At 37.5% G+C, this 14,895-nt stretch overlaps 2 protein-coding genes across 2 annotated transcripts; both read right to left on the bottom strand.

Moving 5' to 3' along the window:
• Positions 1–7,680: 7,680 nt before the first annotated feature.
• arl3a (ADP ribosylation factor like GTPase 3a) lies at positions 7,681–10,632 on the bottom strand. Its single transcript, XM_077237358.1, has 6 exons — positions 10,599–10,632; positions 9,863–10,006; positions 9,344–9,460; positions 8,828–8,878; positions 8,300–8,485; positions 7,681–8,196 (listed from the first exon to the last, which is right to left on the bottom strand). The coding sequence occupies exons 1-6, from the start codon at positions 10,599–10,601 to the stop codon at positions 8,149–8,151; spliced, it is 549 nt and encodes a 182-aa protein (XP_077093473.1). The 5' UTR covers positions 10,602–10,632; the 3' UTR covers positions 7,681–8,148.
• Positions 10,633–11,329: 697 nt separating this feature from the next.
• On the bottom strand, positions 11,330–14,298 carry npm3 (nucleophosmin/nucleoplasmin, 3). Its single transcript, XM_077237360.1, has 5 exons — positions 14,123–14,298; positions 13,793–13,878; positions 12,429–12,548; positions 12,233–12,326; positions 11,330–12,095 (listed from the first exon to the last, which is right to left on the bottom strand). The coding sequence occupies exons 1-5, from the start codon at positions 14,193–14,195 to the stop codon at positions 11,998–12,000; spliced, it is 471 nt and encodes a 156-aa protein (XP_077093475.1). The 5' UTR covers positions 14,196–14,298; the 3' UTR covers positions 11,330–11,997.
• Positions 14,299–14,895: the final 597 nt, after the last annotated feature.

Below are 14,895 nucleotides of genomic sequence, written 5' to 3' on the forward strand. Positions count from 1 at the left end.
AGAACAGCTCATCATTTATTTATAAAGTTTAACGTTCCAGCCCCTCTCCTCCCACAAACCCCATATATTCATGTGCTCTCAAACCAACACAGTCAACATTTTGTGACCAATTAGAAGTCTGACTAGACTCTACCCTCTTTTTTCCCCCTGCTTGCTGTGGGTGGATACGCCATATGCTCCGAGAGCTCTACAATGGGTTTGTTTTTCTGAGCTCTGCCGTCCCATGATGCTAATCACGCTGGCTGCTCATGCTGGCTCATTGCAGCCCGTGGGAGGACTGAAGCCTGCCGGAAGGATCGATTGCAAAACACAACATAGGCTGCCCGGCTTAGCTCCTCTGTACATGTGATCACATACGGATGTATGTGAGGCCTGAAGTGAAAAGGAAAATAAAAAGCACTGCAAACATGGGGATTTTTCATGTAAATGAGTTGGTGTGAAAATGTTAGGGTGTGGACATGTTTGTACAAAGGCTTCAAGGTCTTCTGTCCCCTATGAGCCCAGCACAGACCAGCTGTAGTCTAAAGCCTCTTGTTTTTCTGCAACAGTCACAATTGCTTACTCTTCCTTGGTATCAATTATTAAAACCTGCCCTGTTATTAGGGGGAACGATGTCCCACGATGATGGCTTTGCTAGTGGAGATCACGTTAGCACTTTCATATTTGTATTGCTCGGTGTTTAATGTAGTTTGAGAACTTGCAGATTAGAGAGTGGACACGTGTTTTGCAGACTTGAGGCCTGTTCACACTAACACAAATGTTCAGCGGGAAAATTCCATCTAATTATTGGATGATTTGTCTGTTCCGGATTCAAACATTTTTATTTGAATGAATGCTCTGTTAATGTTAATTTTTACAGGGAGTTATTCTCTTTTCCATCGCACTGTGAAGAAAACTGGCCAAACATTTGAATTTGGACACTTTCTGCTTCCCGTAGTGATGCTTGCAGTGTTTGCATATCACAGATGAAGTGGATTAGCTGCAATATTTGTCAAATACACAGACATTTAAGATGTTTTCATGTTGCAACAGAAACCACCTTTGCAGTGTAAAATAGACTTTAGTCTGTTCGCGAGCACTACCATGTCGTCATTTTATATAACAGTTTTCTTTGCAGTGTGATGGAAAAGAGTATTAGAACACCTCTCTCTTAATAAGAATAAATGTTACATTGACAATGTGTGAATGTTCGTGTCGAAACAGCCATTCTATGCCCCAAAATTACATTTATCTTGGTGTGTGAACAGGCCATGAGAGTAGAGGAGAGGAGAAATGATACATAGCCCTTTCTCAAAAACAAAACAAATTCCCAGAAACCTTAGGGGGATCTGCCTGAAACAGAGCAGGCCGAAGCTGCTGACTTTTCAGTGCTGCCAAATGGTATGTCCTTTTTTTTTCTTTTGATCAGATGGTTATTTTCCATAAAACAAAAGGTGAGTATATGGGCCTTAGCTGCCATACTGGATGCATCAAGAAGGATTAGTTTACCCTACAAATGTAATATGGTCACATGTGTACCATCAGGACTTTGTGGACCCACCTGTATTTAGAGCTGACCATTTCAGCTGTAAATCTGAAACAGATGTTAATACCAGATGTATGTAGGGCCATTGTTTTTGCTGCTTCTCATTCTCATATTGCTTCACGCTGATACCATAGAGTGAGCAGGGAAGACAGAGATGCATAAAGGATAAAGTTTTTAAATGATTTTCAGAAAAAGGAAACACTGAAAGAAGAAACGATAGGGAAGAGAGGAGTCAACATCTAATTTGGAATGTCTGTCAGTGCCTCACATGCTCAATAATCTATTTACCATGCAGAATTAAGATTTCTGCTATCCAGCACATTGCAGCTCCAATCCCTAAAGCCAGGATGGATAATCCAAAATCCCTCTTAGGGCCTGTGAGGCCAGTCCTGGAGCAACACAGGCAGGAGAGCTGCAGAGGCCTCTGGGTACTTCAGATATCAACCCACGGCAACAACTTAACTTAAAAGAAGCCCAATTCAGCGGGAAAATCACACACTTAGCAACACTGATCTTCACACCAATCCTTTCCATACAGTTAGAGTCCATAGTGACCAGGCAGTCAAACTAAACAAAAAAAAAAACAGATGAAAATTGATAAGATACGTCATAGGATAGTTTTGTGTGAGGAACAGTTTAAAACTCTTCCCCTTTGTGGCAGCTCTTTCCCGTACACTACTGTTCAAATGTTTAGGGTGAGATTTGCATGTCACATGATCCTTCAGTAATCATTTGTGCTCCAAGAAACACCAAACAGGTATGGAATGACAAGAGGGTGAGTAAATGCTGAAGGAATTTTCTTTTTCTTTTCTTTCTCTTTTTCTTAGTGGCAAACTATCCCTTTAAGAAACTGCTATTCTTACCTGTGTATTTTGTTAATGCCAAAGATTTAAAAACCCTGGTTAAATAAAACATTGAACTAGGCGTAGCAGTAAGGCTTACCAGAAACACTGCGTGTCTGTTTGAAGGCTGAATTCCCAGGCTCCAGTGTTAATAATTTGGAGATACTCGGGTAACAAAGAGGGCAGCCAGAGCAGCAGATTTCCCTCTCGTCTCCAGTTACTCATTACAGGAATATGAAACCAGAAGATCTCTGTAGCATTTGCTGGCCTGACAAGCCCTGCACTGTGTGTGGATGTCTTTGATTAGGCTTTTGAATTAGAAGTGTGATGTGTCGTAGAGAAGATGGATAAATGCACAGGGCTTCGGGCCTGCTAATGCTACGGCAGCTGCACAACAGCTGACAGGCTCCCGGCGGAGCAACAGCATTAAAACACCTTCAGCGAGGCCCCTACACTGAGGCATGTGCACACACACACACGGTTGCCATGGTAACACACACAGAGCTGTCAAGAGCATCAGACCACACCCCAGTGAACAGGCAAATACACACCAATGAAGTGATATATAGTGATGAGTTGATGCTCACAAACACACTATATCTCCATTCCTCGCCCTCTCTCTTACACAAACAGACATGAGCAAACTTGCTCTTGAGCTTCATATGGAAAAATGATGACACATGGGAAATATTAAGCCATTCAAACTGAAACAGTTAATGTGATTATGTTCTGTAAATGAAAGATGTCATCATCTCATTAGACATGGTTACACTGGGAGTTGAGGCACAGCTCTCTCTTCCCGTTCTCCTTACAATTACAGCTGTCTGTGTGTTGCAATGTTCATTTTTAAATTTGTTTATTTAAACTTTTACTGTAAAAATTACAAATTGCTACACATACTGTACATGATTATGAATCATCAAGCCAGAAGGATTACTAGAAAAGACAACACAGGCTGAAAAGGAAATGGGAAATGTCATCAAAAAGGCAAACGGTAGTCATTGCAGCGTCATTGGATGCTTTCCGTAGGATTCATTAAATACAAAATTATGATGTTTTTCACTTGAATACAGGATATTTCTTTTTTAAAAGACTTAAAATTGGCATGGAACCGAAATGGTATACTTCCCTTATTATGCGACAAAAGAAGTGTGTCCGAATTCATAGTACTAAAAGATTAGAAAAAAAGTACCCGGATGACCTACTACTTCCAGTGCGTTTCTGAAGTATGCATTCGATGGACATTTTACTATCCCATGAGGCCACAGGAGAGGATTTGTGAATAGCAGTGTTTCGAGGCATCTGACACTGATAGGGCATATGATAATGAAAACATGGCAAATGTAGTACGTCCGAATTACATTCATACTACACACACATTATAGAGCGTTCTTTTTTTTGGCAGTCGCGAAGCAATTACTTATAAAAAATTGGGTGGGACTTGATCTTGTCTATTGGGATTTTTGTCTATTGTGAAATCTCTGCCGCCATTTTGAAGTGCTAACTTCGTCAAGTGGGCGAGGGAAGCTTATTTGGACAGACCCTCTTCTCAATTTGTACACTTCAGGCAGATCCATTGACCACAGTGCAACGCGATTGTGATATTACAGCAGATCGCACTTAATTTACTTAACTCAATAATTTGAGTTATTTTGACATTTAACCGCACAATACTTGTAGCTATAAGTTTATTGTATTGTTATCATTTTCATTTTATATTTTCTCCAACAGCCCAAGCATGCATACATACAGGCCTATAGAATGGCGCGTAAAACAAATTCACAAGGGGAAAAAATTTAAACAATAAATTAGCTTCATTGTGGATTCCAAGTGATCAAGGGCTTAGGGCACATTTCAAGGGTTCTGCCAGTAGTGGGTATTCGTGCAATGTTAGCAATGATGTACATCTGAGTGAAGGAGACTGAGGGAAGTTAGCGAGGGAAGGGCATACAAAATTGGACTTAAGCGCAGCCATGATCAGAGAGATGTAGCTGCCAGAGCGGGGGTGAGTTCATGTTTTGATAAAAGATTGAGGGCACATGAATATAAATAAAAACTAAAGATGTCCAACAGATAAATTATCAATAATAAACAACATTTTATAAAAAATATTAATGATCAGTTTTGATTTAATGATGGCTTTTAAAGTACGCTCAAAGATTTCTGTTAATTATGTCATTCCAAATCAGTAAAACTTTCTTCTGTGAAACACAAAATACATAAAAAGAAATACAGATTGTTTCAAAGCAGGCTTTAATAAGCAGGAAAATGAATGTGATGTAAAATTAATTATGAAATTATTTAAAAAAATTAGAAACAAACTCGATTTCAGCTCTATAGAAGATAATATCATTATTCAGCTCAGTTCACTGTCGTATCAATTCAGTTCAATTAATGTTGCTAAGTTCATTAATTATGAAACAAGTTTGATTCAGCTATAAGTAGTTCAACAGAAGGCAATAATGTCATTATTTATTTATTTAGTCTGTTAAATGTTTATTCAATTCAGTTCAGTAATAGTGTTGATGTTGCAAAGCTTATCTAGCTCAGTTCATATTTTGTTCTTGATATATTTTGTTCTTTGTATATCAATGGGTAAGCCAATAATTGCCTTTTAAACATAACTGTGTCCTCAAAATGAAAGTCAGTGGGGTCCCGTGTTGTTTTGGAACTCACTGAGTTTCACTGTATATGGACAAAAACAGCTAAAACATTATTTTTAGCTTACAGGTTTGATGGTTATGACAGAATTCTCCTGTTTGTGATTCCTTATCAACATCTAGTCTTGTTTTCTCTTTATTTGGGCTCAGTGGTCGGAAGCAGTGGTCGGTCTCACTGGCAGCTGACACACCTCATCATCACATCCTTCACAGCACAGGTGGCTTCTGCTGAGAGTTCCGGTTCGGTGTCATTCAGTGGACAAACTCAAAAACAGCAATGTCTCTTGCTCACTGATTTGCAAATGAAGGTGCTGACAGGCCCGGTGCACGAAAGCCCACCCTGTGTCTCTATGTTTTAGTGCAGTGTTTGCTGAGTGCTTGGACTGAAGACTGGGCAAAGCAAGGAGTTGAGTGAATGTATAGGCTACTCTGAGAAATGATTCTTTTGTGAACCCACAACATCTCTGAGTGCTTTGTCTGTCAATCAACTGAGCTTATGGATTTCAGTTACCAAGAATAAAGCATCAATAGCTGTGAGTTATTTGTAGGTGCACTGCCAGCTCCAGAGAAAAGTGTGAACCGAGTGCCTATACTCGTTCATGAAACAGCAGGTATCTATGCATTTAACAGTTCTGACATGACCATAAAGCAGTTGCCATGACAACATAGGGTTTGACGGAGGTGTGACATTAGCCCTGTGGGGGGGGGGAAGAGCCCCAGTTGAACACAAGGTCACCTGCCCACATCTGCCTCTCTCCATAGAGATAGATAGATGATAGATGGATGGATGGATAGATAGTTACATAGAAACATAGATAGATAGATCTTCATTTGTCAGTGTCTCAAATGTAAATGCAGGTCACTATCCACCTTTTGCAACACTATTTCTGTGCGAGACTTCCGGTTTATTAGCCGCTATAGGGAGATAACTAGAAGAAAAAACAAGTAGGCTACAGACCCGGTAAAACTATTTGAGATACAATCCAGTGCGTTTAAGATTATGATAATACATTTTTCAACAATAAAATGACAGCAGCTGCCTACTATTTGCAATATCAAGCAGCATAACGACTGTTTTTGTACTGAACGTGATTTACGCGAAGGACACCGGAAGCCTTGGCCCTTGGGCTCGCACATTCAAGTTACAATTGGCCACGCCCGCTCTTACCTTAAAGGGCAACTAAACCCCTGGTCAGAGCCTGACTCCACCCACTGGCAATATTTGAAAAATGCTGGAAAAGTGGGCAGAGCCCAGCGGAGATAGACGGGATGAACCGAGGGCGGGGCTGAGCGGAAACCTTGGGGCACGATTGTACCGTAACCTAATACAAATAAATAAAACATCTCCAGTTGACTACCAGAGCAGTCATTTAGTTCGCTATTAAATAAGAAATCTAGCGCTAAAATGTGATGTTTTTTAAATAAACCTGAGCGCTCGTTGCCGCTGCTATCAGTGTCATGGATAGGCTACAGTGATCTCTTGTGGCTCGTGCAGTCTTCACTCGGACGCACTCTTCAATCTATCGCCGTTGCGGAGACTGAAATCACAAAATAAAATGCACACAAATGTGTCCCTGCTTGATATAGACTGTAATCACTGATGAACATATTCAGTTATGATGAGAGAAAAAAAAAACTATACGAGTGCGGATAAGAACCCGTAACCTCTGACACGCTTGGCAAAAGATCTACCACTAGACCATTTAAGAACTCAAATGAAGTCTGGGGATAGATGGATTTATTATCAAGTTTGTACCCAGCACTTCTAAAAAAATGCACTTCCGAATTCGTCTTTGTCCCCAGCACATTTCAAACCAAACTGACAAACAGTGGTTAAACTCTTGTTCAAACCATCGGTTTTTATACTGCCAAGGGCGTGGTAGGATTTACTAAGGGCGTGGTGAGCTGGAACCTGCTTACGTCACCACTCACCCCTTACGTCAGGAACCACCCCAAACATCCAATAGGAAAATTCAACTGTAGTAGCCACCGTTCAACCTGAAGAGGGCAGCACTCAGACGTTTTTACACCATATATATTGTAGAATTAAAACTTTATACCCATATGTCAAAAAAGTTACTCGAATCAATGAACAGCATTAATAAAGCCCCATTCTTACAGATCATTAGCTAAAAAAAGGTGGTTTAGGGTTTAGTTACCTTTTTTTTTTAAATCGATACGTTTAGATTCTCAAAACTAATGGACTAAAATGCATTTAAGGCGGATTGATTTAATTGTTCTGTAATATGACGGGCCACGAGTTGTAGTTTTGACTTATTATTGTTAAATGGGAATGTGCCGCTTCGGTCTCACAACTTAAGGCATACACAAATTACTGTATATTTGAAGCTTAAGCATTGAAACCAAGAGAAAGGGGAAATGTCATTTAATTTTCATTTTGTAGACATTTCCCAAATATTTATTTTCATAAATTTGAATGTATTCTGCTTTGAAAAAAAGAACATTGTTTGTGACAAGAGCATCTGCGCTGCTGGTCTGGTGCTTGAGGAATTATGTGAATTATATTGTCTCAATATCATGTCATAAATAGAAAAAAAACTCCTCACTGCCACAGCCAGGTGCTTAAGCAAGCACACCTGTGTAGCAACCCTGCTGGTTGTTATACACAGGTATCCATTGTGATTTAGCCGGGTGCTCATCCCACAGTAAAATATTTATTCAATGGTTCAAGCCAGTAAAATAACACAGGCTATGCAAAAAAACAAAAACAAAAAAAAATAGTCTAGTCTTTTAGGTCTAGCATAGTATAAAACATCTAAAAGGAATAAATCATAGAAATTCAAGATATTAAAATAGATTCCAAGATCAAACAGACAACATTCTAATGAATAATAATAATACGAAAGAAAAAGACTTATTACACTCAATTCAGTGGTTAATTGTACATTATAAATCAAATTAATTCAGAGTATCATGCAGTTGCACAGTGGTGACAGAGTAACTACGGGTGAGACAGAGTTGATGGCTGAGGAATGATTCAGAGGGGTCAGGGGTTAGAAAAGCCTCCTCATATCCCTTTAACCTCGTCGAGCTGGTAGAAAATCCACACAGTCCACAAAATTTGATTTTCACATTCCCTTTACAAAAGGTACTAGGCTCACTACTTCTTCTTTGCAGTAATGTTCTTGCAGACCCAGTTCATGCCATCCTGAAAGAAAGGAGCACTTAAGCCAAAAACCAGCCGCTGATGGGAAGGTCTAAACAACTGATTGGAAAAATAAAACAAGGCTAATGTAAAAGCAATGACTCACCTGGACTCCCTCTCCCGTAAGTGCAGAGCAGGACTGAATTTGCCAAATACGGTCCCGAATGGTGTGCAGGTTCAGTCCCTCTGCGATCTCAGAGGCTGGAGCAGCGGTCAGCAGGTCTTGTTTATTGGCAAAGATTAAAACAGGTACGCCACTAAGTTTCTCCTCATCTAGCAGCTCAGACAACTCCTGCACATCACATAAACAATTCAAATAGTAATTCAATAGCTCATTCAAATACTTTTAGCATGGATTTGCTTGAACAAATGCATATCAAGAAAGTATATGCTTACACATTTCTTGGAGCAATTTAATGTTTCACGTCCAATAAAGTAAAAACGCTGCAGTGAACTGTATTGAGCAGGAAAATGTAGCTAGACATAGACCTGACCAAGTGTCAAGCCACATAGTGTGAGAAATATCCTGCAGAGACCTTGGAAGGTTCATAATCTCTCATCTACACACATACCCACACACAAACAAGACAAGTAATAATGAACAGATTTGCTATAATGATAAATCTTTATATACCTGTCCCGTTTCCTCAAATCTCTTCCTGTCTGCACTGTCTATGACATAAATCTAAAATGCAAAAACACAACGTCAAAATCATTACATAAACAAATATAAGAAAATATCACATATACATCATCACATGAGAAATATATATATACACAACTGTTCAATGTTTGACGTCAGTATGATTTAAAAAAAAAACCTAATACTTTTATTCAGTAAGGATGTATTAAATATATCAAAAGTGACAGTAAATGCTGTTTATCAAAGAATTCTGAAAAATAGACTGTTTTCAAAATTGATGATAATAATAATTGGTAACTGCTTGCTGCAAATTAAGCTTTGCCATCACATAAAAAAAAACATTTTAAAATATATTCAAATAGCAAACTAGAAATATTTACTAGAATATTTTAACTATATTTTTGGTGAGCATTAGAGACATTTTTAGAACTTTTGAATGGTAGTGATATATGATAATGAATACTGGCTATGCATAACTCATAAACATATCTCTTAAGAAACACTCACAAGCATGTCAGTATTTTCAAAGTAGTTTCTCCAGTATGGTCTAATCTTCCTCTGGCCTCCAATGTCCCAGACATTCAGTTTGAAGCCCTGAGACTGCACGCTCTTAATATTAAAGCCCTGGCAAGGACAGAAGAGTTCAAACGAACTGAACAATGCTGTATTGCAAGAAAAAACCCTTAAGGGACAGTTGACCCAAAAATGAAAATTTCGGCATTACTTACGTACCAGACAGTTGACGGCACCCATTGACTTCCATAGTATTCTTTTTTTCCTACAATGGAAGTCAATGGGTGCTGTCAACTGTCTAGTTACCGATATTCTTTAAAATATCTTAATTTGTGTTCAACAGAAGATTTAAACTCATACAGGTTTGGAACAACATGTAGGTTAGTAAATGATGACACATTTTTCATTTTTGAGTGAACTATCCCTTTAAGAGCTCATTCTAGATGAAAATGGAAGAAACTAACTTTTTACAAGGCAATTTGTGTTTCCTGCAGAAGGGAGATTGTGTGTTACCTGTGTTGGTGTGATGTGACTAATATCCTCAGAGGCTAGCTGTTTGAGAAGCGTCGTCTTTCCACCATTGTCTAATCCGAGGAGCAGAATGCGTATCTCCTGGTCTGGGGCACTCTTTAGTTTTCTAAGGATTGACAACAAACCCTGGAATAAACATAATATGCTCAATAACCAGATTTTAAACAAGACAACAATTAGCTACACTATATAAGGACATTTGTGAGAAAAAAACTACTTCTCTCAGCTAAGAGCCTTATCTAACGAAGTATGAAAAAGACAAAGACATTTGTTGATTTAAATTTTAATAATTTAGTTATATTCCATTCAAAATAATATAAAACGAGATTAAAGACATAATGACTCAGTAACAATTCACTCATTATATAAAAAATGCAGTGAAAGTGAAAGATGATGAAATGATGACACATTTTGTTCAGCTATCAATTTAACATCGGTGGCTACAATACCATAATCATTTCTTGAATGAGTTACAATCTCTACATTTTAATTATTCGGGAAATAAGTAACGTTAACGAGACAGAGGAAGGCAAATAACTGAGACTTAGCGCTGCTGATCCATCAGGCTTCACTCCTACAGAAAGCCCGCTACTGCAGCTAATAATCAAGACTTCACGCTGCAAACGCTGAATAAATTATGCGTATTTCAAAGGTTTCTAAAATCTCAGTTAAATACAAAATACACAAAGATAGGACTAAAGGCAGATTAACTTCTCACCATCTTCCTCCCTTCCGAGACGCCGACGATGGTTACTAGGGGGAGTTAAGTGACGTCACCAGCTGTTGGCGTCATTTTAAAGGAACCGCAGTTGTCACATTTTTTTCTGGTTAGGTTTCAAAGTTAATTTCTGTATCATCAAAAATGTTAAAGGCAGGTCCGCCTAAATAACAGCTACTGAACATTTCCACCTTTATTTCCCAGGAAGAAATAGTATTCGCACATTTTGTCACACAATATGGGGTAAGTTGTCACCGAAAAAAACGCCATTAAACAGTCAATTATAGGCTTTTCAGCAAACTTTAAAATAAAACAAATTCAAATGGTAGAATAATTATGAATCAAAACAATTTATTAAACAGCAAAAATGTAAAAGGTTAAGTACCAAAATAATGAACAGATGTTAGATTGACCTAATAGATCTATTAATAATTAACTTTAGGTTAAAATCTAATTTCATTATATAAAAGACTTGTCTGAATGTATACATTTGTGGTTTTATTGTGTTCATGTTGCCCACGTGTTCCATTTTATATGTACACACACACACACACACACACGAATATATATATATATATATATCTCTGTGTTTGAGTGTGTAAATATGTATGTATATACATAAAATATGTTGACTTGCACACATGAAACTATGCAAAACCAGGTTCACCCTGGTGAATTTACCAACACAATTGGTAAGTGAGCTCTTAAAATAAAAGTAGTAATTAAACTGATTCTAATAAAACAACAATTTTTATTTACAGATTCTGTAAATAAATCTGTAAAAATACAAAAATGATAACAATGGCAAGTCCTTGACTGATCTCAACATCAAATGCACCATGCAAAACTTCCCTCTATTGGTCCTTCTAAAAGGGACAAAGATTTAAAAACCCTGATTGCAAAAAAAAAAACATTTTTTTTAACAAGTTCAAGCAACAAAATGATGCGTGATAAGAAAAAAACCTGTAGAGAACAATGCTGGTGCTTTCCCTGAAGGCAGATGTAGATTGACAGGTTTTTCACTGTCATGGTACAGTGTGTTACAGGGATAGTACATCTGGAATAAGCCTTAAGTGCCCTCACTTAAGGGGACAATGGTGACAGGACTGTGAATTCATGGGTCTCCCAACTGAGAGTGAACCTGAAGGTTGGTGTTGGTGGTTACTTACATACACATAAGTAACAGTATTAACATTTTTAACATGAAGTAAATTTTCACAGAGCTGGCTGTATTGAGGCTTCAACCTTTCTGTTTAACATTTGTACAATCTGACAGTACAAAATTGCACAAAATTCTTCACCACCCTCCATCATGTTCCATAGAAGAACATTACATCTGGTATTGTATAAAACATATAAAGGTCTGATGTAAACATCTCAATTTCAGCTTCTGTGAGATTTAAATCTGCTTTTTCTTGGCTGGTTTGACTGAAAGCATTTCCTCCTCACTAACGTCATCATCTTCATCTGATATTTCAGACTCTTCATTCTCTGTGGCTGAAAGAGGAGAAATATTTTGCACCATTCAGTTTCAAAACAAAGGAGATAAAATAGCATGCTCTGTGCATGATTTTTAGCTTTAAAATGCATTTTTGTGATATATAGAGACTTTCAACTGTTGTTTTATTTCTCACCAACTAAATGTAACCCACTGACAGTCACTGGTCCAGATCCAGATTTCAGCCGCAGTGTGACAGGAGCCATCAACTCAAACTCCCCAAGGCTTACCTGGGTAGAAACAGATGTGAAAAAAAAAAACTGATTTAAAAACTTGCAACATATTTGAATACCTATATTATACAACAGTTTAGTAAAAAAAAAAAACATTACCATAGGCAGGCAGGAAATGTTGAGATTAGCTACGGGCACAGATATTTTCTTGCCTTGGTGATTCATAGCTGTCACTTCCACAACATTATTCTCCTCTTTGGCACCATCACCCAGACAAATCTAATGGTTTGAGAAAGGGGTTTAAAAGTACCGGTCATCAAGCTCATTACACATCTTAAAGTCGCGACGAAATGAAAGCAGCAACTGATCATTTTGTCTATATTATGACGTACAACTGAGTAATGCATTATCGTAAAATAAAATGTTGGGCAGGAACTTGGTTCTATATATCAGCCGTTAACTAGATTTAAGAGATGTGGTCGTTACTCTCCAAAAGTTGAGCTTGCAGGGGGAGGGGTTTATGCAGACTAAAGGGGCGGACACATTTACCACTGTTAGGCAAATTTTCACAAGCGAAATCCAGCTTACAAAAGGAATCCACCCATTCGGGAATTTAGTGTGATTTTAACAGATTTTGCATTGGGTTCACTGTTAACCAACAGAAAGCTGTTTGAGCTGTGCTTCATATATAACTACACTGTTGACAATAGACCTTTTTGACCCATGACATTTAGCCAAGTAATGAGTTCCATTAAATGACTGGAGTAGTCCTGCATACATCACCTATGAGAACACTGTAATTTCACCAGAAGATTGCGTAATGGTTTCTCAAACCAGAAAAAAAAATAGGCAGGCACTAAATTTTGTCCTTCAGGAATTGATTTGATCATTGTGTTTTATATTAGTGACAGGCTGTCCCACCCTGCTGCAAGAGGGAGGGGAAGTTATTTTAATTAAAAGGTAGCCACACAGTTGACAGCACCCTTTTGACTTTATAGTAATTTTTTTACCAACATTCTTCAAAGTATCTACTTTTGTGTTCAACAGATGAAAGAAACATATACAGGTTTGGAACAACTTGAGGATGAGTAAATAAATGACAATGTTCATTTTTGGATGATTTCCCTTTTTTCCATTTATAATAAACATGGCTAAAAAATAAAAACTGTGAAGTTTGATTTCATGGTGACTTTAAACAGAAGGTGACAAAATATAAAAAGGGAGAAAGAAACACACACACACAGACGTATTGTTCACAATAAGATCTATAATATGCATAGAGAATAGATTCATTTTTATTTCATATTGACTTTAAAACTAAATCAGCCAAAAATGAAAATCTATCATGATTTGATCAACTTTATATTACTTCATACACATAGGAGTTTTCATTTTTTCCCCTTCTGTAGAACACGTCAGTCACCATTACTGAACTTTATAAAAAAAAGCGCAATGAAAGTGAATGGCGAAATATACAGGTTTAGGACAGGCAAACTCTTGCTTTAATAAAATATTCTACGAACCGTCCTGAGCTCCAGAAAATGTTCCACATCTTCATCTTCGTCTGCTTGAAATGTGTAAAATGGAACTTCAGAAGACAACTCACAACCTGATGGAAATCAAAATCACACTATTATACAAGTAGTCTATATTTAATTTATATGCAGAAATCAATCTAATTACTTAGAACAAGCACGTTTGAACGGTATTTTGATTTAAAGTAATCCATTTTTTTAAAATGAACGTTAAACATCTCTGGCCACAATTATTAAAGAAATAGTCAATTGCAGTTGTTCCACGTGTGCTGGTAAATCTACGAAGCATGCAGCTGTTCATAGGGCTGTTGATCTTACTGAAAACATAGCTTTCCAATCGCGAGTGTGAGTCCACCCCACTGTCCAATGTTTCGTCCTCAACAAACGACATAACTATTCGAACGTTACTAATATCACTCAATAAAGGCTACAATATCCACAGTGCAAGTCGCTTTTCCAAAACACATGCGACGAATACGCGAAACACGGCGCATGATTATGGCGTCATCAGCACTGACCTAAAAGCTAGTTTTTAATTGTTACAATATCTGAAAGACATTGTAAAAATTTAATGTAAAATACAGGTTAGAAGTTGGGAATAAATACGATTTTTTAAAAAAATTAATTCTCTTATACTCACCAAGGCTGTAATTTGATCAAATATAGTCCTACGGCAAAACGGTAATATTGTGAAATATTCAAACTTAATGTCTTAATGTAATTTTGTTCTGTTTGCGCAAAGCTACATTTTCAGCAGCCATTACTCCAGTCTTCAATGTAACATGATCCTTCACATAAAATCAGGTGAAAAAGAAAGTAACACCCTTTTGAATTCGCTTTACATATCAGGACTTAATCATCTGGTCTTTAACAGGTTAACAAAAATAAAGCCAAAATGGAGAAGCCATGTGTGACAAATTAATAGGGCTGCAGCTATCGATTCTTTTTGTAATCGATTAATCTAGCACTTTATCGATCGATTAATCGGATTTTGTGTGTGTGTGTTTTATTAACAGAATAGTTATATTAAACTTGTGTCTATTTCAGTTAAAGCTGTTATAAGTTATATACTATAAGTTATATAGTATGCA

Source organism: Siphateles boraxobius, unplaced genomic scaffold, assembly GCF_051911475.1.
Source record: "Siphateles boraxobius isolate OS27281-9 unplaced genomic scaffold, OSU_SipBor_1 20, whole genome shotgun sequence".
NCBI lineage: Eukaryota > Metazoa > Chordata > Actinopteri > Cypriniformes > Leuciscidae > Siphateles > Siphateles boraxobius.

What these genes read in the sequence shown, in the direction of transcription:
- arl3a (XM_077237358.1), bottom strand. An exon ending in TTGAAAATACTGACATGCTT is followed by an intron (nt 8,879 to 9,343) that starts GTGAGTGTTTCT and finishes TTTGCATTTTAG; the next exon opens with ATTTATGTCATAGACAGTGC. An exon ending in GATTTGAGGAAACGGGACAG is followed by an intron (nt 8,486 to 8,827) that starts GTATATAAAGAT and finishes TGTGATGTGCAG; the next exon opens with GAGTTGTCTGAGCTGCTAGA.
- npm3 (XM_077237360.1), bottom strand. Translation starts at nt 14,195, where the DNA reads ATGTCGTTTGTTGAGGACGAAACATTGGACAGTGGGGTGGACTCACAC. An exon ending in ATTTTCTGGAGCTCAGGACG is followed by an intron (nt 12,549 to 13,792) that starts GTTCGTAGAATA and finishes TCAAACCATTAG; the next exon opens with ATTTGTCTGGGTGATGGTGC. An exon ending in CAGTGGGTTACATTTAGTTG is followed by an intron (nt 12,096 to 12,232) that starts GTGAGAAATAAA and finishes CTCCTCTTTCAG; the next exon opens with CCACAGAGAATGAAGAGTCT.